This window comes from Hipposideros armiger, unplaced genomic scaffold, assembly GCF_001890085.2.
Source record: "Hipposideros armiger isolate ML-2016 unplaced genomic scaffold, ASM189008v1 scaffold_101, whole genome shotgun sequence".
Classification (NCBI taxonomy): domain Eukaryota; kingdom Metazoa; phylum Chordata; class Mammalia; order Chiroptera; family Hipposideridae; genus Hipposideros; species Hipposideros armiger.
In genome coordinates, this window is record NW_017731451.1 from 3375083 (window position 1) to 3402393 (window position 27311).

At 37.3% G+C, this 27311-nt stretch overlaps 1 protein-coding gene across 5 annotated transcripts in view; it reads left to right on the forward strand.

Annotated features, from left to right (window-relative positions):
* Positions 1-27311, forward strand: part of CDK19 (cyclin dependent kinase 19) — a 183725-nt gene that overhangs the window by 149257 nt on the left and 7157 nt on the right. For all 5 annotated transcript variants that reach the window (XM_019646349.1, XM_019646346.1, XM_019646345.1 and 2 more), the window contains 8 exons: positions 8909-8966; positions 14054-14185; positions 18031-18174; positions 18339-18408; positions 23654-23726; positions 24133-24230; positions 25451-25529; positions 26193-26459. In XM_019646349.1, coding sequence (XP_019501894.1) covers positions 8909-8966; positions 14054-14185; positions 18031-18174; positions 18339-18408; positions 23654-23726; positions 24133-24230; positions 25451-25529; positions 26193-26459 — 921 coding nt within the window. The remainder of the gene's footprint in view (positions 1-8908; positions 8967-14053; positions 14186-18030; positions 18175-18338; positions 18409-23653; positions 23727-24132; positions 24231-25450; positions 25530-26192; positions 26460-27311) is intronic.

Below are 27311 nucleotides of genomic sequence, written 5' to 3' on the forward strand. Positions count from 1 at the left end.
CTATTCCAGAAAAAGCGTTCCAAATTGCTTTGAAGAGTGGACTAGGCGCTGGCACTGGTGCATAGCTTCCTAAGGGGAGTACTTCAAAGGTGACCATAGTGATATTCAGCAATGAAGTACGTAGCACTTTTTCTAGGATGAGTTCGCTAACTTAATTATCAGACCTGGGTAATCACCACCACCCGCATTCTATTTGACTAGCACTATGGGATGATTCAGGATCCGTTATTGAGAATGATGGTATCTTCATCAAGAGGGGATCTGGCATGCAAGGACTGATGAGTCATTTCACTGGGAGATTATATATGATGGTTATTTTTGCGTGATCATATTCTCAACTAAGCACATATTTGCATAGAAGTCTTCTAGAGAGGTAAAGGCCATAAATACATGAAGTGTTGTGCATTTTCCAATGTGCTTCTCATAACCCTGGCCTGGAGTATATCTCTGAGAGACTTGGGTTCTAATCCTGGGTCTGCCACTGTTCATGGACAGTGAACTTCATTAAGGTTGTAGGTCTTTTTGCCTCTGTTTTCTTCCTGAGTAAAGTGAGAGGGCTCATTTTGATAATTTCTACCTCTGACATTCTTAATTTCTCATGATAGTAAGACTGAGTGATTTGATTTGAATGTGAATATCACAAATGTAAATACAAAACTACTTTCTACACAAGTGTTGCTTCTCTGCGGATGGATTGTAGTCTTTAATGAACAGGACAGAATCTGAATGTCTTTGTAGTGTTATGCCTGGCATTGCTGTCAATGTGGAATATATTTTGATTAGACTCTCTCGGTGACCTTGAAGTTAGGTAAATATTCTTCTAGATACATGTGTTTGTCTTGCATTAAGCTTTTTATAATGACTGCTTTTTATTGCTTCTTGTTAAAGAAAAGAAAACCTTATCTCTGCTGTTCAGGCCTGTAGCCACTCCTAACAGGCAGAGACAAAGAAGTGTATTGTTAACTGTTGTGCAGGGCTGGGTTGGCAGGCGTTGTTTACTATGAATACCAAGGTTTGATTACCATGGTTGCTCATTACAGATACCTCTAGACCATTTTAAGGCAAAATGAAATTAACCACAGCACTTAATATTGTAGACTGCTCCTGATTTACAGATGGCTTGCATCTACTTGTAGATGTGCAATTTCGAACTGGGAAGGCATTGTTCGCTTAGAAACAGCACTTCAATCAGTAGTTAGGTTCTCTGAATACAAAAGCTTCTTTAACCCACGATATGCCTGAAGTATGACACTTACAGATCTATGGAACCTGTCATTTTTATTTACACTATTCATTTATAACTGGATTTCTGTGGGGGAAGACTCATTTACAGACTTAGAATATGTGCTTTACAAACATATTTTGACCTCCTAAAATGTGGGAGGCACTGCACTAGACACTGGGAATACAGGGATAAATAAAATACAACCCCTTCCCTCAACGAGTGCATGGTGGGGAAGATACACATAAACGGATAATCCTAAAATAATAAGGTTTAAAAAAGCAATGATGAGGTATATTCAGGTTATCAGCTACACATAAGGTTCTGAGAGCAAGAAGGCGAATACCTAGCCAGTTGGGATGGGGGCGCTCTTCAAGGACTCACACTGAGCTGATTCTAAAAGGATGACTTTATAAGGTGAAGGGGAGAAGTGGGTGGGGAGAGCATTCCAGGCAGAGGGGACAGCATGAATGAGGGCACGGGGTGAGAAACTACAAGCAGTTCGCTATTACTGGGGCAAAGCAGGGGGTAGTGAAAGAAGAGGCAGACGGGAGAAGGCAGGACCAGATTATGGTGGACCTTAACTGCTGTGTGTAGAAGTGCGGATTTTTCTTGTGGTCAGTTGGAGCAGAGCTGGTCAGGTTTTTGCTTAAGAAAGACAGGGATAACCTATGTAACTTTAGTAACAATTTTCACCCCAATAAACTTTAATAAAAAAAAAAGAAGACAGGGATACAGAGAATTGGTTTGCGGGTGCAGGGGTAAGAGCTTTATCAGGCTGTTGCAATCAGCTGGATGAGAAATGAGAAGGCCTGAATTACAACAGAGCTAATCAAGATAACAGGAGGTGAGATAGTAGAGGTGAGATAGTAGATAAATATTGGGTAGTCGGGAAAGTCATGACGCATTTTTGCATTGAAAAACATAGAAAAATACATCATGACTTTACTGAGGACCCAGTATTTAGGAAGTAAGATAATCAGATCTGAGGATTGATTCGATTTGAATGATAAATACAGGATGTTTGTCTTCTGCTTTTGTTGATTAAATGACTGAGAAGGGAGTACCAGAAAAAGAGGCAATAAAAATTCAGATCGAACAAACTGAGTTTGAGATGGTTATGGAGATGGGCAGCATATGGTTGACATCTCTCTCAGATACATAGTTTAGAGACCTAGAGGTACAGATTCCAGGGTCATTAGCATCTGGGTGATGGTTGAAACCCTGGAATAAACTCGAATCAAGATTTTAAAAAACCTATATTCAGAGGTGAGCTTGGCATATTGTGGGGTAAGTGTTTACTCTGGTTTCTTAAATGTCTTTTAAAATTGAGAACTTGCCTATCAAAGGACCACGAGTACTATCCATTGGTATTGTTTGTTCATTTATTTATTTGTTCATTCATTCAACAAATATTAAATACTGTGTGCCTGGATTTCAGCAGATACGTAAAGTCTAACAGAAATATCTTCCCCGCCCCTTAGGAGATTGTAATCACAATTTCAGATTCTCTATAGTTTTAAATTCTCTACTATCAATGAGGTTCTTTTAAGGAGTAAATAGTTATCATGCTATTAGCAAATGACTGTTGTGTTTGCTAAGGGAAAAAAAGCATGTTTCTTACTCTTAGATAGTTCTTTGCCCTAGCTGTTACAACACAGAATCTTATTTGTTCAAGGTGAACAATAGAGAACAGTGCAGAGAAAGGGACATAAACTGAAGGTTTTCTCCTGGGAATGTATTTCTGTATCAAATGTGAGGAGAGTTGTGCCACTTCTATATTTAAATAAAAGAATGGTTGTAGCCATTAATATTAGGCCAGCACTGTTTGTTCATTGTTCAGAAGCTAGTCTGGCTGATATTTGACTGGTTTTGTTCCTATCCTTCAGGATTGTAGTCAATTGTGTTTGTGTTTTTCAGTCTTTATTGGTGATGATAAGAGTCATCTTGTGGGTTTCATATTTTTGTTCCAAGTGTCCTGGGGCAGGGAGTGCAAAGCAAATGTAGCTGGATAATTGTGTATGTTTAGGCTATTCTATTTATGATGTGCCAATTAACTGAAATAATTTTAACCTTGGTAAAAAAAATTGATTCTATAAAAAGAAAAGGCAGGTGGAGTACATGTCAATGTAAACTCAAGAATTAACTGAATTTTGGTAAAATACAGATATTTCAAGAATATTGTTTATTACAGTATTTCCCTGACTTTTACCTTTAAAATACAATTTAACTAAAACAAACCCTGCAGCCTTGATTTGTCTATCCGGTTTTATTGCTAATAACTTAAATGTGAGGCATCCAAGTTCTGCCATTTCTACTGTTTCTATGGTAACTAAAGTGTGCAAACCCAGCAGTATCACTTTCTTTCACAGCTGGCATTTTGTGTTCACAGTAAGAAGAGGAGTTTTAGTAAAGCATAGTCTGTGTTAATTGGGATGTAACTAGGTCAGAGTAATTTTGGTATTTCTTCATTCTTCTATGTTTGTGTGTGTGGATATAGGTGCATGTGCATTAGCTGCGCTTTCCTTTTTTAAAAAAATGCATATGCGTTCACCACTGTTAAAGTTAGCCTTTTGAAAATTAAGCATAGTATCTGTAAACACAACTCAGTGTGGAATCTTGAGGATTAGATGGAGTTGTTCTGAGACTTGCCTCTAGCCCTGTAGGCCCTTGAGTATTTCCATTAAGAAAACAGAAATTTGTGTGAAAAGGCTTTGAAAAGTTAAATGCATTTAAATGCTGTTTAAATTTATATTTTCTCCCATCCTATCCCCTTGCCTTTGTAAACAAATATCCTGAATTTTTTATCTATTATTTACTCCTTTTTAAAAATAAGCTTATCACATTTATAGTATGCCTAAACAGTATATTCTTTAGTTTTACTTGGTTTTAAGTTTTCTGAAAATGGCATCCTGCTGTAGTCTCCTAAAACTTGCTTTTTGTCACTCAACATAATGCTTCCAAGATTCGAACATTTTTTTTTACTCTTATTTGTAATTCGCTGATTTTCATTGCTGTTTTAAAATTCAGGTGTGACACCACCACAATTAATTTTTCCATTTTCCTATTAGTTAAAAATCTGGGTTGTGTCCATATTTTTTTGTATTACAAATTGTGCTCCTGTGAACATTTTCTAGTGTATCTAAAAATGGAATTACTGAGTTGAAAGGTATGCAATTTTTCAGTTGCAAGGCGATCCCAAATTCTTTTTCAAAGAAGCTGTACCAACTTATTCTTCACCAGCTATGTATTGGAGATACCCCAGACTCACTTCCTACACAGCAGTTCTTAATTTTTAACCACTCTCCTAGGTGTAAAATGGTATCTCACTGTGATTTTGATTTGCATTTCCCTCACTATTGATGAGGCTGAGCATCTTTTCATATGCTTAGCGGTTAAACATGTTTCTTCTTTTGTTAAATACTTGTTCAGACATTTTGTCCATTTTTCTATTAGGTTGTTTTTCATATTGATTTATTCTGGATACTAAATCTTTCTTACTTATGTGTATACCAAGTACTTCTGCTGGTTTGTGCTTTGTCTTTTTACTTTCTTCATCTTTGATGATTGGGAGTTATTTTAATAGCCAAATTTATCAGTCTTTTCTTTTATGATTATTTCTTGTACTTTAAGAAATTCTTCTTTGAGAACTGACTGTGGGTGGTGAACACACGGTGTGATATATTGTGACGTGTTACAGAATTGTACACTTGAAACCTAGGTAACTTGACTAACCATTGTCACCCCAATAAACTTTAATTAAAAAAAAAGAAAAAGAAAAATTCTCCCCTACTTCAGGGTCTGAAAGATATTCTCCTACATTCCCCCCACCCCCCATGTTTTAAAGTTTTGCTTTTCACATTGAAGTCTTTAATCCACCTGAAATTGATGTGTGTATGGTGTAAGGTGAGGATTCATATTATTGATTTTTTTCCCCCATTTGGATAACCTGTTGTGCCAGCACCATATATTGAATAGTTCCTTCTTTCTCCACTAATTTGAAGTTCCTCTTCTCTCACTATCATGGTTTCATCTAGGTACTCTGTTCTACCCCATTGATCAGTTTGTCTATACCTGTACCAGTATCACAGTCTTAATTACTATAGCTTTAAAATAAACCTTGCTATCATATTTTGAACCAGATTCCTCTCCTCATCCCATACCCCTAACACTTCACAGTATCTTGGCTATTCTTAGCTCTTTGCTCTTCCACATATATTTTTAAACCCGCTTTTCAAGTTCTACAATAAAAAACCCTGATGAGATTTTGATTGAAGTTGCATTGAATTTACAGATAAGTATGGGGAGAATTGAGGTCTTTACTATATTAAGTCTTCCTATCTATAAACATGGGCTCTTAATTATTTAGGACTTCTTAATGTCATTTAAGATAAGGTTTCAAGATATTCTGTGTAAAAGTCTTGTACATTCTTTGATATATTTTATTCCTAGGCACCTTATAGTGGGTTTTTTTGTTGTTGCTATAGAAATCCTGCCTTTGAAAATGTATATTTCCTAGATATTTTTTTTTGCTGATATATAGAAATACACTTGCCTTTTTCATTTTGTTCAATTAGCCAGACATCCTACTAAACTCTCTTCCTACTGCTAATAATGTGTTTGTAAGTACTTTGAGTTTTCTATGTAGATAATTATATCATTTGCAAATAAGAATAGTTTTGATTTTGCCTGTCCAATCCATATACCTTTAATTATTGTTTATAGCCTGTTGGATAACAATTCCTTATAATTTCTTGAGACTTGCTAGTACATGATCAGTATTTGTAAATGTTCCATGTGTGCTTAAGAAAAAAATGTGTATTCTCTAATTATTGGGTAAAAAGTTATATATATGACTGCTAGATCAACCTTGCTAATTGTGTCCTTTAGATAGTCTACGTCTTACTAATCTCCTGTCTGCTTGACATATCAATAATTGAGAGAAGTATGTTATCATTGGTCTTTCTCCCTCCCTGAAGTTATATTAATTTCTGCTGTATGTATTTCAAGTACATCACAAGTTTAGGAGTGTTGCTCTTCCTGGCGAATTGAATAGTTGTATCATTATACACTGACCATCTCTAGTCCTAATAATGCTTTTGTCTGAAAAGCTATTTTGTCTGATGTTACTGTAGCTGCTCCAGATTTCTTTTAGCAGTTTGCCTGACATATCTTTTAATAGGCTTTTACTTTCAGCTTTTATGGTGCTTCCACTTAAGTGGATCTCTTGTAAATTGTATATGAATGGATTTTGTTTTTAATCCAATTTGGAAATAATAGACTTTTAGCATGAAAATGTATTGCTTTAGTCCTTAGGCCTAAGTTAGGAAGTTTTTCCTCCAGAGAGGATTTTCTTTTGCTTCTACTGGTAGCATCTAGGTTTACTGTAGTCCCCGGAGAGTCCTGGCTGATTGTGGGGTAGCAGGCCTGGCTTCCTTGCTTTGCTGGCTGCCCAAGGTTCAATGTCCCCACTGAAGTGTGTTATTGGCATCTGCCCTCAGCCCGTCCTGTCTTTCTGTCACTGTCCAGCTACAAGGATTCATTATTTGGGGTGAGGCTGGGGGTTGTTGTAGACCTCTTGTGAGATCAGGGATCCTTCAAGGAATGTTTCTTATGCAGCATATGTTTGTTCTGTAATGACAGGATCCCCTAGAGCACCGAGTCAGCCATAATACCAGACGTGGAAATCTCTTGTATTTTCCTTGTTTTACTTTTTCCACAGTACTTATCAATAGCTAATATACTGTACATTTGTTTATTGCCTTTCTCTTTTCCCTAGAATGTAAGCTTCACGAGGGCAAGGATTTTTCCTGGGTTTGTTTATTGCTGTATCTCTAGCATTTAAACCACTGCCTGATACTTAGTATGTGCTCAGTCAGTATTTGTTAAGTGAATGACTGTGGAGGGTGGAGAAAGTGGTGTAAAAAAGCCATGCCAAGCATTGAACTTCTACCGTGAAATGCTCTAATACATTTGTCTATGACCATCATCACAAGTTAGGTGCCCTTACTTTTGCCTAGACTGTTGTAGCCCATTTCCAATTGGTCTCTCTGTCTGTACTTTGAGGTCTATCCATCCTTTCCAATTCATTCTTCACATTGCTACCAGACATTTTTCATAAATACAGATCTGATTATCTCACTATTCTGTCTCAGCTTAGTCTGTAGAATAAACTCTGGTTTCTTTAATGTAATGTGGCATTTTATTCCCAACATAGTTTCTAACCTTATTTCTACACTAAGCATTCTATGCTCTAGTCATATCAGAACACTTGTAGGCTCTCTTAGTATGCCATGTCTGTGTTTTTATGTGACCACGTCCTTATTTACAGGGTTTCTTGAGTCTGAAAAGTCATTCTTTTGTTTATATTTATCAAAATCTTAGTCATCCTTAGATTCATCCAAGGCCATCTCCTTCCTAAAGACTAACTAACATTCACTGAGAAGACTCATTTATTTCCGGCATTTTATTTTGCTATTTTGGTACTTTTCATAATGCCTTGTATTCTAAAAAGCTGTCTGCCTGTCTTTCCCTTTGATGTTTTATACATAATGGATCTTTGATAAATAGTTGTCAAACTTGAATTTTCAATGTTTGGGGTTGTCTGATGCTATTTTTTTCTTTCTGCTATGGTAAACTAATCTTATCTTTTGTCTTCAGTTATCACACTCCATTAACAACTTTCAAATCCCAATTCTCCGGTTTCTACTCCCTTGGCTAGTCAACATCTCATCTTCCTTAAACTGAATATGTCATCTCCATCTCTTCATGGTTCCCCCTCCCAAAGCAGTACCTCTCATAGCTTTCCTTCATAAAGACACCATCATTCTTCTAGTTACATAAACTCAAAACCTTGGTGAAATCTGTATCATCCTTTGTCTTAATCTTCTGACTTCAAGTAGTCACAAAGTCCTGTTAATTTCTCCTTTAAGGTGTTGATCAGCTCCGTAACTCCTCCATTTTAGCCAAGAAGACCTTGGACAACAGTTTACACAGGAGACTTGTCCAAAGGCCTATCTCCACGATTCCTTTGTTTCCAAATGTCTACAAATGAGGATGATTTGAAAGATGGTGGATAAATTTGCAGTCTGCTCTTTTCGTTATATAGCTTTGTATTAGCCTTGGTTTTTATTTTCTTACATCTTGAAATTATATTTGGAATTTCTCACTTTTGATTGAAATATAGCTGAAAACAAATGAATTTTAATGGAGCGTGTTGAATGTTGATCATGTTGTCCTATAGTAGTTTAGAAATATTTAGCAAGGAATATTCCATTTGATTCATTTAAATGAAATGTTGTGGTTTGAAATTTTGTATATAATTTTCAACCACAAAGACTCTGTTGTAGGCAGCAAGCGGACAGTTTATAATTTGTACACTTTTTAAAATTATTGCTCATTACTTCTATAGGGTAAATAGAAATGATAGCTTTAATTCCTTTGTAATTATTTATATGATATAATTTTGAAAGTAAGATGTTTCCATAGCAAAGATATTTATGGAAAGTTAGTGTTAACTTCAAGGATGTCAAATGCTGTAACTATGTAGAGGGTACTTAATATTTGATTATAGTTTTGATGAACATACAGAAATGATATTGTCATATTATAAGAACTTTGTTTCCATTTTAGAGCATGTCAAAAGAATAAACATAGTAATTTGAATGCTCTATTTTTTATTTCTAGAAACCAGCAAATATCCTAGTAATGGGAGAAGGTCCTGAGAGGGGGAGAGTCAAAATAGGTAGGTAATTTTTTCTAAAAGAATTTATTAAGAAACTGAAGTGACTGCAAAGATGATTTCCCTTTTTAATATTCTTATGTAAGTAGCTAACTTTAAAATTACTTCCTCATGATATTTTTAGAAAAGATGTTGGGAAATGCAGAGATAGTTTGTGAAACCCCTCAGGTTTATTCACAAAATAAGGTTTTCTAACTCTAAACTGAGGCAAGCAAGCCCACAAAAAATTCATGCCCATAAAAAATCCCACACGAGTGTTTATGCCACTGTTACTGCCCTGCACGGTCCCCCTGAACATAATCTCCTAAATCTTGCTTTGTCTCAGCTTTACCAAGTGTTCTTTCCCTGCATACATCCTTCCCACCCTGACCTAATACACAGAGATTTTCACGGATGTCTTGCTCCCTGCCCCACACAGGTCCTGTGCCAGGTACCAACATATGTTTTCCAAATGAATATATATGTTTATAGACTCTCTTACTTGCCAGTCTTTGATTAAGGCACTGGCAGGAGTCTTAATCTGTATATTAACATATTGTTTGCGGGAAACGAGTAAACTCGTCATAGCACTTTTTATACCAAAGCGCGGGAGACGAGTTAACTCAGGTATAGAGAAAAATGCCCGTTTACAAAGTGTTAAAATTTCCTTTAGCCCTGAAGTTTCTAAAAGAAATTGGCATCATTTATACCCATGACATATTTGGGAGAAAATGAGCTAAGAAATTCTTCATTTTAATTTTTTAAAAGATTTTTTTATACCTCTGTCTACTTGATTTTTTTCTTTTTTTAATTTAATTTTCAATTACCATTGATATACAATATTATATTAGTTTCAGGTGTACAAAAACAGTATAGTGATTAGATATTTATATATAATACCTCACAAAGTGATAACCCCAGTAAGTCTATTACCCATCTGACACTGTACATATTTATTACATATTCTAATTTCTTTTAATAGAAATTATATTTATTGAATATTCAATGCTTTTTAGGAGGATTTTAAAATAAATTTTGTTTCATCAACCTGCTGTCTTTGCTCTTAGAATATATCATGCTAAGGGTGGTGCAAAATTGTGCTAATATGACCTATTGCAAATTCATTCTGTCCTACTTCGACCAAGTCTGCCCTGCGGCTTGGTCTTCTACTTCTTCGATTAATTCGCTACCCCATTTCCTGAAGAAGCTGTTTTAAACCAACTTCCCTTTTTTTAAACCTCTACTCTGAGTTTACTGAGATTCAGTCATTCAAAAGTTTTGTTGTTGTTAGTTAAGAACCAGGTTACTGCTTTCCTCTTTTTCTCCCTTGCCTGCCTCTTCCCTCTGCATCCTCTTTCTACCATGCCTCCCTTGTTTCTCGCTCACTCTTACCCTCTTTTTCTTACAGGCTTTTTTTGAGTACCTACTTTTTGCTAGCCTCTGGTGAAAGTAAAGGAGAGAGAAAGGACGGTCCTCCTGTGAGAGACAGTAAAATAAGCAGTTTACTATCCAGTGTGATAGATGCTTTCATGTTACCTCATTGTTTGACACAGCTACCCTCTATGGTAGATGTTGCAGATAAGCAAAGCTGGATTTAGAGAGGTTGTAGCTTGTTCAGCCTTTCCAAGTCCAGAGCCTGGAATTCCAAGTCCAGAGTCTCTTTCCTATAAACATTACTATCTAGTAATATCAAAGCTACCTGGTGTGACCTCACTGACCACTTTTCGTCAGCACAGCTCTGCCTTTGAAACTGTCAGAGAAAAGAGTGACTCTTCCCTCCTATGTCTCATCTAGTGCCTTTCTTAGCTTCTAAATGTCTTCCTCCTGTCCTTAAGCTCCTCGTATTACAGGATCTCCATTCTCCCCTTCTCTAGTTTCTCCTCTTAACCTTTAAACATTCATGATTCCCAATCTTAAAATAAATCTTCTCATATTCATTTTGTTTTCTTTGCCATTTGTTCTATTTTTTCCTTTGTTCCTCTACTTCTAGAACACATGATATTCACCCATGGGTTCCACTCACTCTAATTTGTTATAATCCAGCCTCTAATTCCATCCCTCAATTGAAACTTCTCTCTAAAAGGACACCTTTGACCTCTGTCTTACCAAATCTAGTGGCCTGTGTTTAGTCACCATATTCCTTTACTGCCTTAGCCATGTGCTCTTCTGACCATTCTGGCCTTGAGACTCTTTTTTCTTGGTCTATATGACATCGCATAATTCCAGTTTTCTATATATTACTTTTGCTGTTACTTCTGTATTTTATTCACTATTGCCTCTCACTCCTTTTAAACTTTTGTTTCAAGACACCCTAGGCACTGGCTTGGGACATGGCCTCCCTGTATAATTACTTTTTTTGGGAATTGATAAGTTGTGGCCTTAAAATCTTGGGTTGTATGAAAATTATTCTAAGAACTGGATCTCAGATTCTGTTCTCTCACCCTAGGTAAACTCTGATCTCTATTTAGTAGCCCTGTTGGTAATTTATACTCCATTATTCCAAACCAAATTCATCATCATCTTCTGCTTTAAGCACCAGTCAGCACATTTAACCCAGTCACCCAAACTTAAAGTCTTCTCCTTACCACTCCCAAATATCTCCACTATTTCTCAACATAAATCCTACATTCTAGCCAGGCTAGTTAACTGCCTTACTGTTAAAGAGTTTTAGTATTATAATTCTATCCAAGATTAGGGATAAAACCAGGGTTAAAAGTAAGCAATAATTAATAATAAAGGTCAAGTAAACAAACAATCTAGTTGTTAATTTGCTTTAAATTTTGTCTTAATAGCACATTATTTTTAAAAAATTTGTGATCCTCTGGTGCCTATGCTTAACACTTTAATACAGTTCTTTTTTGACTGATAAGAATAATCTAATGGAAAACACATTATACCCTTTCCTATATCTTAGCCTTCCCTTCCTCAGCAGCCCAAAGCCTTCCCAGGCCTTGCCTAAAACGTTTATTGCCTTCTTTACTGTTCACAATAATTCATCATTCAGAATCCAGCTCAAAATATACTTTTCAATTTAGTCCACTTCGGCAAAGGTGTATCAAACATCATTCCAGGTGAAACCATGAAAGAGACATAGACTCTTCCCTCAAGGGACTTAGAGTCAAGTAGAAACTAGTAGCAACTTTCCTTTATTCTTACAGTACTTACCCTATTTTATTTTTGTCTACTCTATATATCTTGTCACTCACTCATGTAAGCTCCTTAGTGGTAGACAATGTCTTTTGCTGTTTTTCTCTCATTTGATACTGCCTAATTAGCACCCACACCAGAATTTTACTACTGCTACCAATCAAATTAAAAATTTCAGTCATCTAATTGTAGGAAAACAGCTGTTAGTGATGTTTAGGCTAGTTACCTTTTGTATAAATTGGTAACTATTTGAAAAATGGTTTGAAATTCCTTTGAAGTTTATACAATAAACAGGAATTGTTTTTAAGAATGTTTATTGTGTCCTCTGGCCTTGATTTTATTTGACAGTGAATAGATGTGGCTTAGCTAAAACTAAAGAGGTAGAGAATAAGGGGAGAAATACTGGCTTTGGCCTTTATTTCAAAACAAAATGCGTTTCAGCGGGCGGAACAGCATTCCATCATACAACTTTGCCATCAGCAACCATTAGCTTCTGTTAAATATATAAAGCCGTGCTTTGAAGTGGGGGTAATATTGGTAAAATGGTTTTAAATACTTGTTTGCTATATGGAAATTTAGTTAAGAAAGAGTAGGCATTAGCACAGGCTTCCTTGTGTAGCTTTATTTTTAATACCTGGCTTCTCCAAAGCATTTTCAGAAAGTCTTATAAATTATTAAACTTTAAAGAAATAATATCACTGTAAATTAAAACTTTAATATATGTTATATTATAACATATTAGTTTTAGATTAAATGATTCTCTAGTTGAAATTTTATGTACTATTTGTGCTTTTATAGTACACTGAGGCCCCTTATAATAAAAATATACTGTGTATATTATATGTTTCAAATTACAGAGGTTTATAATTCTTGTGATTTTGCCTGTGTGACATACAATTATGATATGTATAACTTATAGGACGTCAGGTCAGTGGTTAAGGATGTAGCTGCTAGATTCTAACATGGTTTTTGTGTGAGTACTGGTCTCTTTACTGACTGTCCCTGTGACCATGGGCAATTCTTTTAACTGCTTTGGGCCTTAGATTCTTTATCTCACAAGTGGGGACCAAAAATACTTACTAAACCAGCATTCTTATGATGAACATATTAAGTAATATATGATGTACCAGTATATAAAAACAGTTGGTAAATTCTACAGTGCTTTGTAGATATAATATATTTCTTGTTTATGAAGTCTTAAGAAAATAAGATAGTCTCTGGGACCTTATTTAGTAATAAATATTATTTTTACTATTTTTGTCCTCCTTTAATAATATTTCAATCAGCTTTGGTATAGATCTTTGTTAAATGCTGAATTACAACAAATTATCTCATAGATCTGTACGTGTTCTTGGAAACGTGTGTGATGTTGCTGGTAACTGGCTCTCTGGGGGAAAAAGCCCCAATTTGTAGCATTTGCCATTTCCATGATGTAAATATTCCCACCGGAGCCAATTTCAAATCACCAACATGATGCCACTGAACTCAGAGTTGAGAAGAGATGTGTACAGATTAGCTTTCATGAGTCCTTAAGAACCTACCCCAGTGCACCCTGAACTATAAGATATAGTCCATTTTTAGATGTATAGTCATACAGAAGTCATAATTAATTATGGAAACTTTTAGACTATCTTTGATTTTAAAAAAGAGTCTAAGAATATTATTGTAACAGTCTCTTAAAGACAAGAATCTGAAGTCAGATCTGGATTCTAATTCTTATTCTGTATTTAATAGCTCTATGACTTTGGACAAGTCAGAAAAGCTTTAACACTCAGTTTCTTCATCAGTAAAATAGGCACAATAATAGTATGTACTTCAGAAGGAGAAGTCTAGTACCTGGTACAGACCACTGGTTGAAAAGGGAGGAAAAGTATTACATAAGGTTAGCAACGATTGTCATCAACCTTGCATGGTTCCAATAGCAAGCCAAACTGAGTTTGATATTAATTTATTTTATTTTTTAGCTGACATGGGTTTTGCCAGATTATTCAACTCTCCTCTCAAGCCACTAGCAGATTTGGATCCAGTAGTTGTGACGTTTTGGTATCGGGCCCCAGAACTTTTGCTTGGTGCAAGGCATTATACAAAGGCCATTGGTAAGTCGGTCTAGAATGATTTACTGTGTTAGTATCAAATTATCATAAATACCAAATGGCATAATAATAAAGCTGCTTTGTAAAAACCACTTTATATCTCTTTGTAAAAGTCCTGTTGTCTTCTATATTCCTAGATTTTATAGTCTGATAGATTTGGATTTTTAAGCGTATAGGAGAAAATGGTTCTTTTAAAAGAAGGAAGCATTTTCTTTCAGAGAATAGAGGTCTCTGATCCTGTTGAGTTACTATGGAAATGATAACATGCAAATTTTATTTTGCACTTAGCTACTATTGATCAGAAGAACTTGAGAAAGGTTTAGAATTGTTTTCTTCACAGAAAGAAAAACGGGAGTAGTGTGGTCTTGGAAGAGCCCCTTCTGTCTGGGGTAAAGTTAGTCAGCCTTTCCTAAGCAAGAAATAATAAGACTAATTTTAATTCTCTTGCCATTACAGTTATCAGAATGGCAGTTTCTCCATTAAGGTATAAAATAGAGCCTGGGTAGATTAGATGTGCTCCGCATCTTCCCATCTCTCAAAGTAAAAACTACTAAGTAAGAAAATCTGTTATAAACACACTCTCTGTAGGATTTAAAGTCCGATTCAGAACAGAAGCATCAGAGATTTTTGTCACTATATTGTCCTCAGAGGGCCCAGCTGCAAACTAAGGGAGGGAGTCAGGAAGAGAGAGCCCTTCTTAAACCTAGAGATTTCTTTAAAAGGAGGTAAAAAGAGAGGACAGGGAAGGAGTAAACAGTACTGTTAATGTGAAGGACTAGTTCTATAAGGTACCTTAACTTGCTAAGTATATGTCTTTAGAGTTTCTTTTACAGACAGGGAAGCACAACCCTTTCTCTGTTAAGCTCATGAAAAACCTGGTGACACCCAAAGAACTGCAAAGGAAGTTCTTACATTTGGAAAGATTAGACTGATAATTAACCTATTCATCAGTAAAAAGGGAAATAAAAAGTTAAATATAGTAATGTCCTCATTCATTGAGAGATCTGATTACTGCAAAACCCAGGCACCCAGAACACATTTATACTTTGTCCGGGGATTGAGACGCTAGCACAGGGCTGGGATATTTTAATACTTCATAAATATTACTGAAGGATTTTGTTAAATTAGTGGAAAAGCCTGTGTGTAGCTTCAGCACCGTGTGGAAAACCAGCGTGTGTTTGACAGGAGAGGAGTGTAAGCCGACCTTAGACCCTCCCCCTAGCAGGTGAGCCCACAGTAAGGCTCCATGTCAGAGGCAGCCAGGGCCACACTGTCAGCAGCGGACATGGTAGCTATCTGTGAAGGGTGAAGGAAGGAGAACTACAAAAAGCAAATGGAAGGAATGGAGTAGTCCTAAGAATGAGGAGTTAAAATCGCAGCCTGACTCTACTTACATTTCAATGAGTGACTTTTGCTGTAGGGCTGTATTTTTGACTGTTAGAATTCTGTTTGCTTTTTCTGTTATTAGGTCTCTCTTTCTATTGAGAACAGTGAAATCTCTTAGACAGCCTCAGAAGGCATCCGAGCATAGGAAGAGACTGAAAGTGAGCCAGAGCAGGTGGGAATGGTAGCTGGAAGCAGCAGGTGGTGTCTTAGAACAGGACTGATGATGAGACCCAGGGCATAAGGTAGGAAGTAGGATAGCAGTAGAAACGAATATTATTTCTATTAAAAGCATAGAAATAAGAAAGTTTGATGATTGATATCAGCACAGGTTTATGGAATGACATTTAGTGGGGGAGCGGAGTGGCTGTGTGGCCGTGTGTATATATGTGAGTGTGAGAGAGAGACAGGAGAACAAGTTATTAATGGAATAAAGAGAGCTGAGTAGTGGGTGTCTATGGTACAGGAGCTAGATGACCATTTAAAATTAGAGGCTAATGTGAGGCAGGAAACCATAGAATTTAACACGACCAGCTACACTGAGGTTCTTTCTCTTATCAATTCTCAGGGAAATCCAGGTCCTGGCTCCTGTCCATTGAATGGAGGACAAACCAGGAAGTGGCATGACCAGTAACATACAGTAGTAGTCCCCGTTTAATGCTCAGTAGGGCAGCCAGCAGGAAGAGAGATGGGATTGTCAGAGGCAGCCCTATCAGGGGCAAGAGTGACGACCAGCATGATGTGGGAGAGAGAAAGAATTAAAAAGTAGACACTGAACAGTGTTACTGCTTTACTTTTTAGTGATGAATGTTCAGGATGATGATGACCCTCCTATGTCATTAAAAAAGATTAAATTATATTTTATAGCCTCTTAAGAAGGCAGGTAATGGTGTAATAAAAAATAGTTATTGAAGGGATATGTTCCCATTATCCAAAAGACTAACTTATGTGGAAGGGAACCATTCCTGAATAGAGTCAGATATGTGAGATATGTGTTTTATAAAAGCACACAAACACTAATTCTAGCTAATGGATATAATTAGGGTTTTTTCTTATTTAGCTTGTCTACAGGATGTGATTTCCACATTTAGTAGGCTACTAAACACTGTACTTTTCTATACTATACCACAGTCCATGCATTACTAACTTTAAAAAAAATATTTATTAAACAGCATTTATTTAAATGGGTATGTATGAATATACATATCACAAAAATTAATTCACTTGTATACTTGGCAAAGCATTGTGAATATAACATGGTCTCAGAATCTAAATTAGTTTTTTTTGTTGTTGTTTTTTAAGATTTTTTTTTTTTTAATTGGAGAATTGGGGGTATGGGAACAGACAAGTTGCTGTCTTTATTTGTTGTTGTTCTTCAGTCTATTTGTGGAGGACGTTGCTTCACTGGCCCAAGTTGGCACCATCATTGCGCTCTTCCTGGGCGAGGCAGATCAGTCTCCAGCTTCTGGACGGCTGCTCACTGCGGCTGCTGGCCGCTCACGCTGGCTGCTGGCTACACACGGGAGCCCATGGCAACCCACTGCCACAGGGGCTGCAGCCTACGCCGTGGCCGGCGACTCACGGCAGCCCATCTCCAGGTTGAGCTGTTGTTCAGCATCTTAGCTGTGGAGGGCAGTGTCACTGGCCCTCATATGTGGGATCCCAACCGGGGCCCTCTGGCGTCCCAAGCCAGTTCTTAACCATCGCGCCACTCGGCCAGCCCCCTAAATTAGTTTTTTAATGTATAAAATCCAAATAGAATAATCTATTGGATTTGGTGATTTGAAGTAATTAATAACACTTTTAAAGATGCCTAACTTTATCCCAAGATGTTGGAGGATTGGGGAAACATCTAAGTGAATATGTTTAGATAACACTTATCTCTACTGATATCTACTGGTATATTTATCAGCTTTTAGACCTTACAATTTGTTGAAAAAAACTGAAGTTGGTAGTCTTTTAGAAAAAAGATGAGTTTTTTCCAGATCATTTTATATAGTCTGTACTCTTGGTCTAGACTCACATCTCAGAAAATGTGCTCTATCATTATGCATTTGATTGCTTTAAAGGAATGTATTGCTTTACCTGATGATGACATTCTTTTAGTGTATCAGATCTTGAGTATTATGTTCTGTATTTGCTGAATGCTTTAGTAATTGAATTATTAATAGTGGTTAGAAAAGCTTTTGCCTAAATGTAAAGTAAATTCATTTTTTACCAAATTGAGTTTCCCAAGCTTATCTTCATCAGGAAATATTCAAGTAAATGTTTTTTTATTTGGTGTTTAGTGTTTTGTATGATGATCAGCTATTCATGTCTCATGTATATGTTTATTTAATGCACTTGCACTTTGCATATTACCTCACTGAAGAGTATTTTTATATGTAGGTTGTGATTATACCCAGGAATTATAACTGAAGAAATATAATAAATGTGTACGAAAATGTGTTTTTCTTTCTTCATAGATATATGGGCAATAGGTTGCATATTTGCTGAATTGTTGACTTCAGAACCTATTTTTCACTGTCGTCAGGAAGATATAAAAACAAGCAATCCCTTTCATCATGATCAACTAGATAGGATATTTAGTGTCATGGGGTTTCCTGCAGGTAATTTATTTTCCTTTTCAAAATATTTGAGTCATATTTCAAAATCATTCCTTTTCAAAAGCACATTTTAAGTATTTTCATTTTTAAGCTAAAATAACTAGGAGAGTTTTGATAAAAGTAGCACACTATTTTCTATAACAATATTATTCAATTTTCTTTTAAAGATAAAGACTGGGAAGATATTAGAAAGATGCCAGAATACCCCACACTTCAAAAAGACTTTAGAAGAACAACGTAAGTAATTCCATATTAAATATAAGTAGTCACTTCAGTGGAAACTATTTAAATTAATCCTTTAAAAAAACAGGTATAGATTATTATTTAAAGCAGAAACTTCGATTTTAGTATATTAATTATACCTATGATTTAAAGAAGTTATTCCAGATGTTGTTCATATATAGGCTAGGAGTAGACCATAATATTTAAAAACATCCAGGAATTTAAGGGTCAATAGATAGTTTAAATGTCTCTTCTGTTTTAGCATGATAAAAGGCTCAGTTCAAGGCCACCACTGTGATTTTATTTTGATCTGAGTAATGACTGGTGACTGAAATGCTGGGCTAGCAACCAAGAAGGATGGCAGAAGGAAGAACACGTGGCTTGGGATCTGAGGCACTGGTGGGGACATGTACATTGAGTAGAAACAAGAGGCGGGAAAGGTGATGGCATGGGAAGAGTTTGTTATAAATATGCATGCCTAGAGGAAAAGATCGAAGAGGTTCTCTTTTGAGTAGTTTAACGGAAAATTTTCAGGACAGGATGGCTTGTAGGAACAAAAGCAGACATCATAAAGAAAAGTAGAGAATGGCACTAGTCACTTTTGGCCCCTCTGTTAACGCAGTCCTTGGTAGGGTCCTTTGCCTCTACTCATCTATTAAAAAAATAAAAACAAAAAAATAAACAACGATGGTTAGATGCTCATTGTCAGACTCAAAGGATCTGCTACTCCTTGTCAAGAGGAGTGCTAACCTTCTCTCCTTTCATACAACACCTATCCATCTCAATAAGATAACACTGATATTGCTCAAGGTTTTCTCTTCTCACTCTAGACATTTTCCCAGGCAGTCTCCATGATTCTGATGGACACAATTTACCACCAATTATGCAGATAACTCACAATTTATATATCCTACTCAGATCTCTTTTCCAAGTTTCAGACCCATTTGTCTAATTGCCTTGTGGAATTCCAACTTGAATATTCCCTAATTACTTCAAATTAAATGTCCAAAACTGAATTCATCATTTGTCCTCCTAAACCTCTCCTTCCTATCTTATACTTGTGATACCTTAATGATACTACTCAGTGTACATGATTCACCTAATTGTTGAAGCCAAAGACATGAGAGATATCCCTAATCCTTCTTCTATCTCACTCTTCATTTAAACCCCCTGCCCGCCCCTGAGGTCCAAATAGTTAGTATATCTAGTTAGTTCTTTGTTCTAAATATCCTTTGAATCTTTGTGTTTCTCTCTATGTACCCTGCTGTTATGAAAGTGCAGACCACCACTCTCTCACCTAGAATCCTGCAGTGGCCTCCTAAGTGGTATTCCTACCTGCAGTCTTCATTCCCACTCACTGTCTTTACATTGTTATTACAATCATTGCTAGTAAGTAAATTTGATCGTGTCAGTCTTCTAGTTGCTCTTAAGTCACCTTGCACTCTATTCTTTAATACAGCTAACAAGGCCTTGGCCTCTACATCACCAAATTCATCTCCTAAACCACTCTCCATTTTACACTCTGTAGCCCAGATGTCGTGAATTTCTTGAAGAACCTCAAACACCCTGAGCTCTCTTTATACTCTGGATTTCTACACATGCTTTTACCTCAGTTTAGGATATACTTTCCTCCCTCCCATTTCATCAGAGTGACTCCTCTTCCTCTTTATCTTTTCGCTTATCCTTTAGGTCTTGGCTTGGGCATCACTTACCTGATGAGTCCTCCCCTGACCTTCCAGGTCTGAGTTGGACACTCCCTCTTGGCTCTCCTGCAGCACCCTGTGCTGCCTCCCTCTGCACAGATTACTTAGCACTACAGTTAGCTTTTGAATACTTACCTGCCTTTCCCTCTAAATAGTATGGGTCATGTCTATTTTACACATCATTATATGCATCCCCAGGGCCTGGTACATAATACATGCTCATTAGTTACTTGTCAAGTGGGTATTCAGAGAAAGTGGTTCAAGTAATTAAAGATGCACTAATAATATAAAAGATGGAGAAAATTAATGAAGGCATTTAACTTAGTATTTAAAGATCAAAGGAAATTTTTTTTTTTTTTTTACAAAATATGGTAGTGTTCACAACAACCAGAAATAAAAGGAGAGAAATTTCAAAAGATAAGTGAAATTCAGTTAGAAAAGGAATAGGAAAAGTTTAGAGATCAGAGCCCATGCTTCCTAAGCAAACAGTTCTACCCACACAAAAGCAGACTACTGATACATAAGACAAAATGGGATTTATTAAAAATTAGCTAAATCTAACATAATACATGTCATGTCCGGCACGACAAGAGCAGTGGGAAACGAGAAGGGGCGGCGAAGGGTTAAGAAAGAGACACAGTAGCCAAGAGTTACATGCAAGTGGGCCAGCGGACTCAAGTCTCTCCAAGACTGAGCCCCCAATCGGGCCAACGTGTAGCTTTTATTGATACCTCAATCAGGAAGTGTGATTGAATTTTCTGTGGTCTGTGAGTCTCATGCCTGAGAACTTGTTTAAACCGGATTACCCATGCCTGCAGGCTGCCATTACTGAAAGTCCTATTGTGTTCCAACAAATGCTATGCCTTCATGCGCGCATGTGCGGTGCAGGACCCCCAGAGATAAAGTCGTTATGCTAAAAACTCACTAAAATGGATATATCTCTAAACCTACTGATAAGGGGATTGGGAGTCAGCCAATATCGGTCCATCGGGTCCCAGCTTTCCGGGGCGCCCCCTGAGGAAGCTTTACAGGAATCATTCCTCCCGGTCTCATGGGGTTCGAGACACCTCCTCTCTTTTAGGAGTTGGCGTGGGAGAACAGACGGCTGGGCAGCTGCGTGGCAACAAACACGTACACGTCACTGAAATAAAATATAATTTTAAAAAGTTCCAGAAAATATTATTTCAAATGGCATAATAAGTAAAAGAATAATTTGTTTTCCTTATATCAGATAAAAAGAAAAGAACTCCAAAACTTATTCTCAAAGTGAATCAGGAAAGATAACAATAGAAGTTTCTATATTCTTTCTAAAGTGTCAGCACTTAGCTCATTAGAAGGCAAGGTCAAAATAGAATTAAAAGCAAATCATTAAGTTGACTTTAAAAATTGAATGTCCAAACAAATGTGGTCTGATAAAATGCTTCATAATGTATATAAAGAATTTAAATTGCTTTGAAAACCGTTCTGCTCCTAAACTGTTGCAAATCAGGAAGAAGATAATTCAGAAAATGACAAACAATTCAGCTTAGCTTTAATACTAGGAAAGATAAGAAGAAACCTCCATGGGAACTGAGCAATAGGATTGCTCAGGTTTAAGACCTTTTATATCATAATAGAAACAAATAACCTGGAGTCTGGTGTTAACTCAGTTGATTCAACGTGGAAACCAAAAACAAGTAGACAGATTCCATTTCTACATAAACTTGAAAGTTTCTTCCCATCCAAACTTAGTGGGTACCTTGGCATAAAACTGTTCCTGGTATTGGAGGAAAAGTTGTTTTGTTTTTTTAATTAATACACGTGGCAAAGGTTTTTTAAATGAAAATACCCAGTGTTGGCAAGGATATAATAAAATGGACATTCTTACTTGTATGCTACTGGTGAGACTGAAGGCTTCTCAAACTTTAATGTACCTACAGATCACCTGGGGGCCTTGGGACATGGCCTGAGAATCTGCATTTCTACAGATCTGAGGGCCAGGTTTGTATAGCGAGGTTCTAGAGCACATAAAAAGGCTTTGAAATGTACATATCCTTTGATCTAATAATTCCAAGAATTTATTCTGTGAAAGCAATCAGGGCAGCCTCATGCAGACAATTGAGTGCTTACTATGTGCCAAGCATGATGCTAAGCCCTTTCCCTACATTTTTTCATAGGATCCTCATAACAACTCTATGAAGTAGGTATAATTATAATGCTCATTTTTCAGAAGAGGAATCTAAATCCTTTCCTAGAGATTGATTAACTGCCCAAGATCACAAAACTGGTAAAGGACTGAGTCAGGGTCTGGAAGGGCTCTTAGAATCTCACCTGCTCTGCAGTATCGTCGCCCTACAATGTGTCCCAGATTTACCTCCAAGGACCTGCATTTCATAACTATTGTCAAACAAACAATATTAGTAACAGTAGGAGATGTGCAACCACCCAAGATAATAAGTTTAAAGAGCATTTGACAAGGAAAAATGTTTAGGAAACAATATTAAGTGAAAAAATTTGGAACAATTCATACAGTACGATCTCAATTTTATGAAAACAAAACAAAAATCCCTCAGTGTTTGTATCATTCATACATATATGTGTGTATATATAAAAATGTCGAAGGAAAATTATCAAAATCTTGACAATGGTTCTTTATCATTGAATGGTTTGCTTATGAGTGATTCTAATTTTCTTCTTTATACTTTTCTATATTTTCTAAATTTTCTACCATGAACATATGTGGTACCTATTTTTAACCTTTTTAATTTCAAATGTTTCATATATAGAAAGAAAATACATGATGAAACTATGATATGTAGTCTGTTTAGAATAATGAAATGAATACCCATTTACACACTCCTCAACCAAAGAAATATAATATTATGAAGATTAGTGAAGTGTTCTTTGTACCCTCCCTTCCTGCTCACATCCCTCCCAAAGGGTAGCCACTATTCTGAATTTGTAGTTATCATTCCTCATTTTTCATTAGGGTTTTACTACATATGTATGTATCTCTAAATAAACTATTGTTCAGTTTGTCTTTGAACTTTCTGTATAAACAGTATCATATTGTTCTGCAATTTGCTTTTTTCCCCCATTCAACCTCTGTATTCATTTCTACTATTGTTAACATTCCATTCTGTGAATACATAACAATTTAATTACCCATTCTTTAGTAGATAGACATTTGGGTTGTTTACAGTTTTTTCTATGACAAAAATGCTGCCAAGAACATTTTTTGTCCATGTATCCTGATGTACATGTGCAAAAATCTCTTAGACTAGAGTATGTACCTAGGAAAGAAATTGCAGGGCCATAAGATACTCAACATTTTCAACTTTAATGGTTAATGCATAATTTCCAAAGTGACTGTAACAATGCAAACTCTTGCATGTGGGTGTGTAACAATTCCTGTTTTTTCACGCATTTACCAATATTTGGTTATGTGTTCCTTTTTAAGCAGAAAAGACAATGGCGTAAACATATACCTTATAAGAAAACCAACCTTGGAGCTTTCCGCTAAAAAATATAAATGGCGTGAGTGTTCCTAGTGATGTGTGATTGTTCTGTCCTTACAGGTACGCCAACAGCAGCCTCATCAAGTACATGGAAAAACACAAGGTCAAGCCTGACAGCAAAGTGTTCCTCTTGGTAGGTGCATCTCTCCCAGACTGGGAAGTCAGACCCTTAGGGCAGCGCTGAAAGCCTCATCCCACTTTCCCATGAATTCTCCCAGCTATTCTTCTCTTTAGAAAGAAGGGAAATTGGTGCAGTTGGGACAAAATTAAATATTTTTATTTTAAGATGCCATCCTTCACTTCTAGCCTTATTTTTTTCTAATGATGTGTCTGCAGAAAAATAAATTCTAAAAGGGTTTTAATGCTATTGATTTCTGTCAGTTACATATACTCGTAAATGTGTATAGTGTACCAGTCGTGCAGTGAGCTTTACAAAATGGCATTTGACATTAATCCTGGTAGACATTAATACAAAAGTCAAAACACTTACTTGTAAACAACCTTTTCATGTGCTATCAATTTCTTTCGTGTTGCTCTAGCTTCAGAAACTCCTCACTATGGATCCGACCAAGAGAATTACCTCAGAGCAGGCTCTGCAGGACCCCTATTTTCAGGAGGACCCCTTGCCAACATTAGAGTATGTACCCTACCTTTTCTGTGTTCTTTGCTCCAGGTCAAGGATGTCAGGTGGTGGCTCAAAGCAAGAGAGCACTCATTACTGAAGTGTTTTACTTTCTTGATTACTACTACCTCGGAGAAAAACGACTCAAGGTTCTGTATTTTGAAACAGGCAAAGCTGAAGAGAGTTGTGAATGAAAGCAAGTAGTTTAGGAATGACCATTAGTCAGTTTTAAGATAAAAACATAGCTGAGAATGGATGGGACTTTTGTAGATCAGTCGACCAGAACAGTTTAAAGCTAACCAGTAGGAAGCTGAGAATTTAAAATTCAGTGTGCCCGCCACCCTAGGAAACCCCTCTGTTTCGCTAGCCTTGCTTACACCCACGTATATATATTGTGCTTGGATTTATTAGAGGTGCAGCTTTTCTTGAGAAAAAAAAAGCTAGTTTCATTGTTGAAACAAATACAAATTCGCTTATTTTTATTGCTGATGAAGTTGGTGTGGAGAAACTTCTATGTCATATATGTCAACTCACTTAACAGCGGTTAGGATTTGTTATTGGACATGACCGTTTGTGTAAAACTTCAGACAATGAATTGTTCTTTTCTTTTTTTTTTTTTTTAAGATTTTTATTGGGGAATTGGGGGGATGGGAACAGTGCTGGGGAATTGGGGGAAGGGGAACAGACAAGTTGCTGTCGTCTTGTTCTTCAGTCTAGCTGTGGAGGACGTTGCTTCACTGGCCCAAGTTGGCACCATCATTGTGCTGTTCCTAGGTGAGGCAGATCAGTCGCCGGCTTCTGGACGGCCGCTCACTGCGGCTGCTGGCCGCTCACGCTGGCTGCTGGCTACACACAGTAGCCCATGGTAACCCCCTGCAGCAGGGGACTGCAGACCACACCATTGCCGGCGACTCACGGCAGCCCAGCTCCAGGTTGAGCTGTTGTTCAGCATCTTAGCTGTGGAGGGCAGTGTCACTGGCCCTCATATGTGGAATCCGAACCGCGGCCCTCTGGCGTCCCAAGCCAGTTCTTAACAATCGTGCCACTCGGCCGGCCCCGAATTGTTCTTTTCTTTAATGCTTAAATTCAGTTGTGTTGGGAGCCATCCAGCAAATAACAGCCACAGATGAAGAATAGGAAAATTGAAAAAAAAAGTGGAATTTTAAATTAACAAGGTCAGTGATATCGTAGATTTTAGGTCATGACATGTATTCTTTGTTTTTAATGATTTTTAGTGTGTTTGCTGGCTGCCAGATTCCATATCCTAAACGGGAATTCCTAAATGAAGATGAACCTGAAGAGAAAGGTGATAAGGTATGAACTGCCCAGTACATTTTCACTTCCAGAATAAGGGAGGCAAAAAGAGACGTTAATTTAATAATCTCTGTATTTAAGCGCCTTTTATTTGATTACATATGTAGTTACTGTATTGTACCTTGAAATTTGAAATGGAGTGAGCTTACAGATAAATGAACTTCCTGATATGTTTGGTAGCCTGTGTTATTCCCTGATTCTTCATTCTTGCTTTTGTTTTGTTCTGCATCATTACCATCACTTTATGCTTTTCAAAGCATCATTCTGTTCTTGATCATACTTGGAGACATAAGGCTCTTCCCCACATCCCTCGACTTTTCCAAAATCACTATTGAAAAGACCATTAGAGCTGTTAATGCGTGCAGAACCATTTCCTTTGTGCCTTGTGGTCTTCAGTGGGATATCTGTTTCTAATTTGGAGGATTACTGGGCAGTCTAAATGAACTTTAGAGAAGGAGTCCTGTCAGGGCTCAGTCCTTTGACCTGTGGGGATGTTGGGTTCCCTGGCTGCTGCATTCTCTAGTCATTCCAGTCACTTTGGTATCCCACACAGGTTGCCCCACAGGTCGGGTCAGCAGTCACATGTGCATATCAAGTAGTGAAAGAAATTTCCTATGAATATAGTTCCATACCAAGCTTGCTTTTTTTTCTTTTCCTTACAAGAATCAGCAACAGCAACAGAACCAACATCAGCAGGCCACAGCCCCTCCACAGCAGGCAGCAGCCCCTCCACAGGCGCCCCCGCCACAGCAGAACAGCACCCAGACCAACGGGACTGCGGGAGGGGCCGGGGCTGGGGCCGGGGGTGCCGGAGCAGGGCTGCAGCACAGTCAGGACTCCGGCCTTAATCAGGTGCCTCCAAACAAGAAACCACGGCTAGGGCCTTCAGGCGCAAACTCAGGCGGGCCTGTCATGCCGTCAGATTATCAGGTACTCCCCGCAATTGTGTACTTTTTAATGTTTGTGCATCTTATGAAATAGATCCTTTTAGAATGAAGTAGTATTTAACTCTGAAGTTAAGACTGTACAAACTGTACAGTTCTGTTCCTAGAGCAAATATGAAAATGAAGATTTTTGTCATATTTTTGTAATTGCAAGATATTTCTCTCTCAACTTGTTTATCCTGACACCGTGAAAGGGAAGGTGAGGCAGGCACCTCCCTCCTCAAAGAAAATTTCTCATTTTGCCCTTATAGGTGCCTGTCAGCTTTGGGTCAGAACAAAGATATCTAGATAAGCAACTGAAAAGGGAGAGAAGTGGTAGCTTATTTTGGACAAAATGAACTGTGTACTTGAGAAAGATTTGCTGTCAGTGGGTGGAAATAATCAGTAACTAGCCACATAAATATAGAAGAGAAAGGGATTAAGTTAGAGACTTCTCAGAAATAACCATTAAATCTCACTAGAAATAATTTTGAGACTAGATAATACTTTTTATTAAAAGTATTTTGATGAAAAGAGAACTATGATTGTACTACTAATTCAAGTAATTAAAGGAAAAATAACTAAGGATTGGTATTTGGAGAGAGAGATCAGAAAACTTGTGGAAAAAAAAAGAAAAGAGGGCCGGCCGAGTGGCGTGATGGTTAAGAACTGGCTTGGGACGCCAGAGGGCCCCGGTTCGGATCCCACATATGAGGGCCAGTAACACTGCCCTCCACAGCTAAGATGCTGAACAACAGCTCAACCTGGAGCTGGGCTGCCTGAGTCGCCGGTGACGGCATGGGCTGCAGTCCCTGTGGCAGTGGATTGCCATGGGCTACCGTGTGTGGCCAGCAGCCAG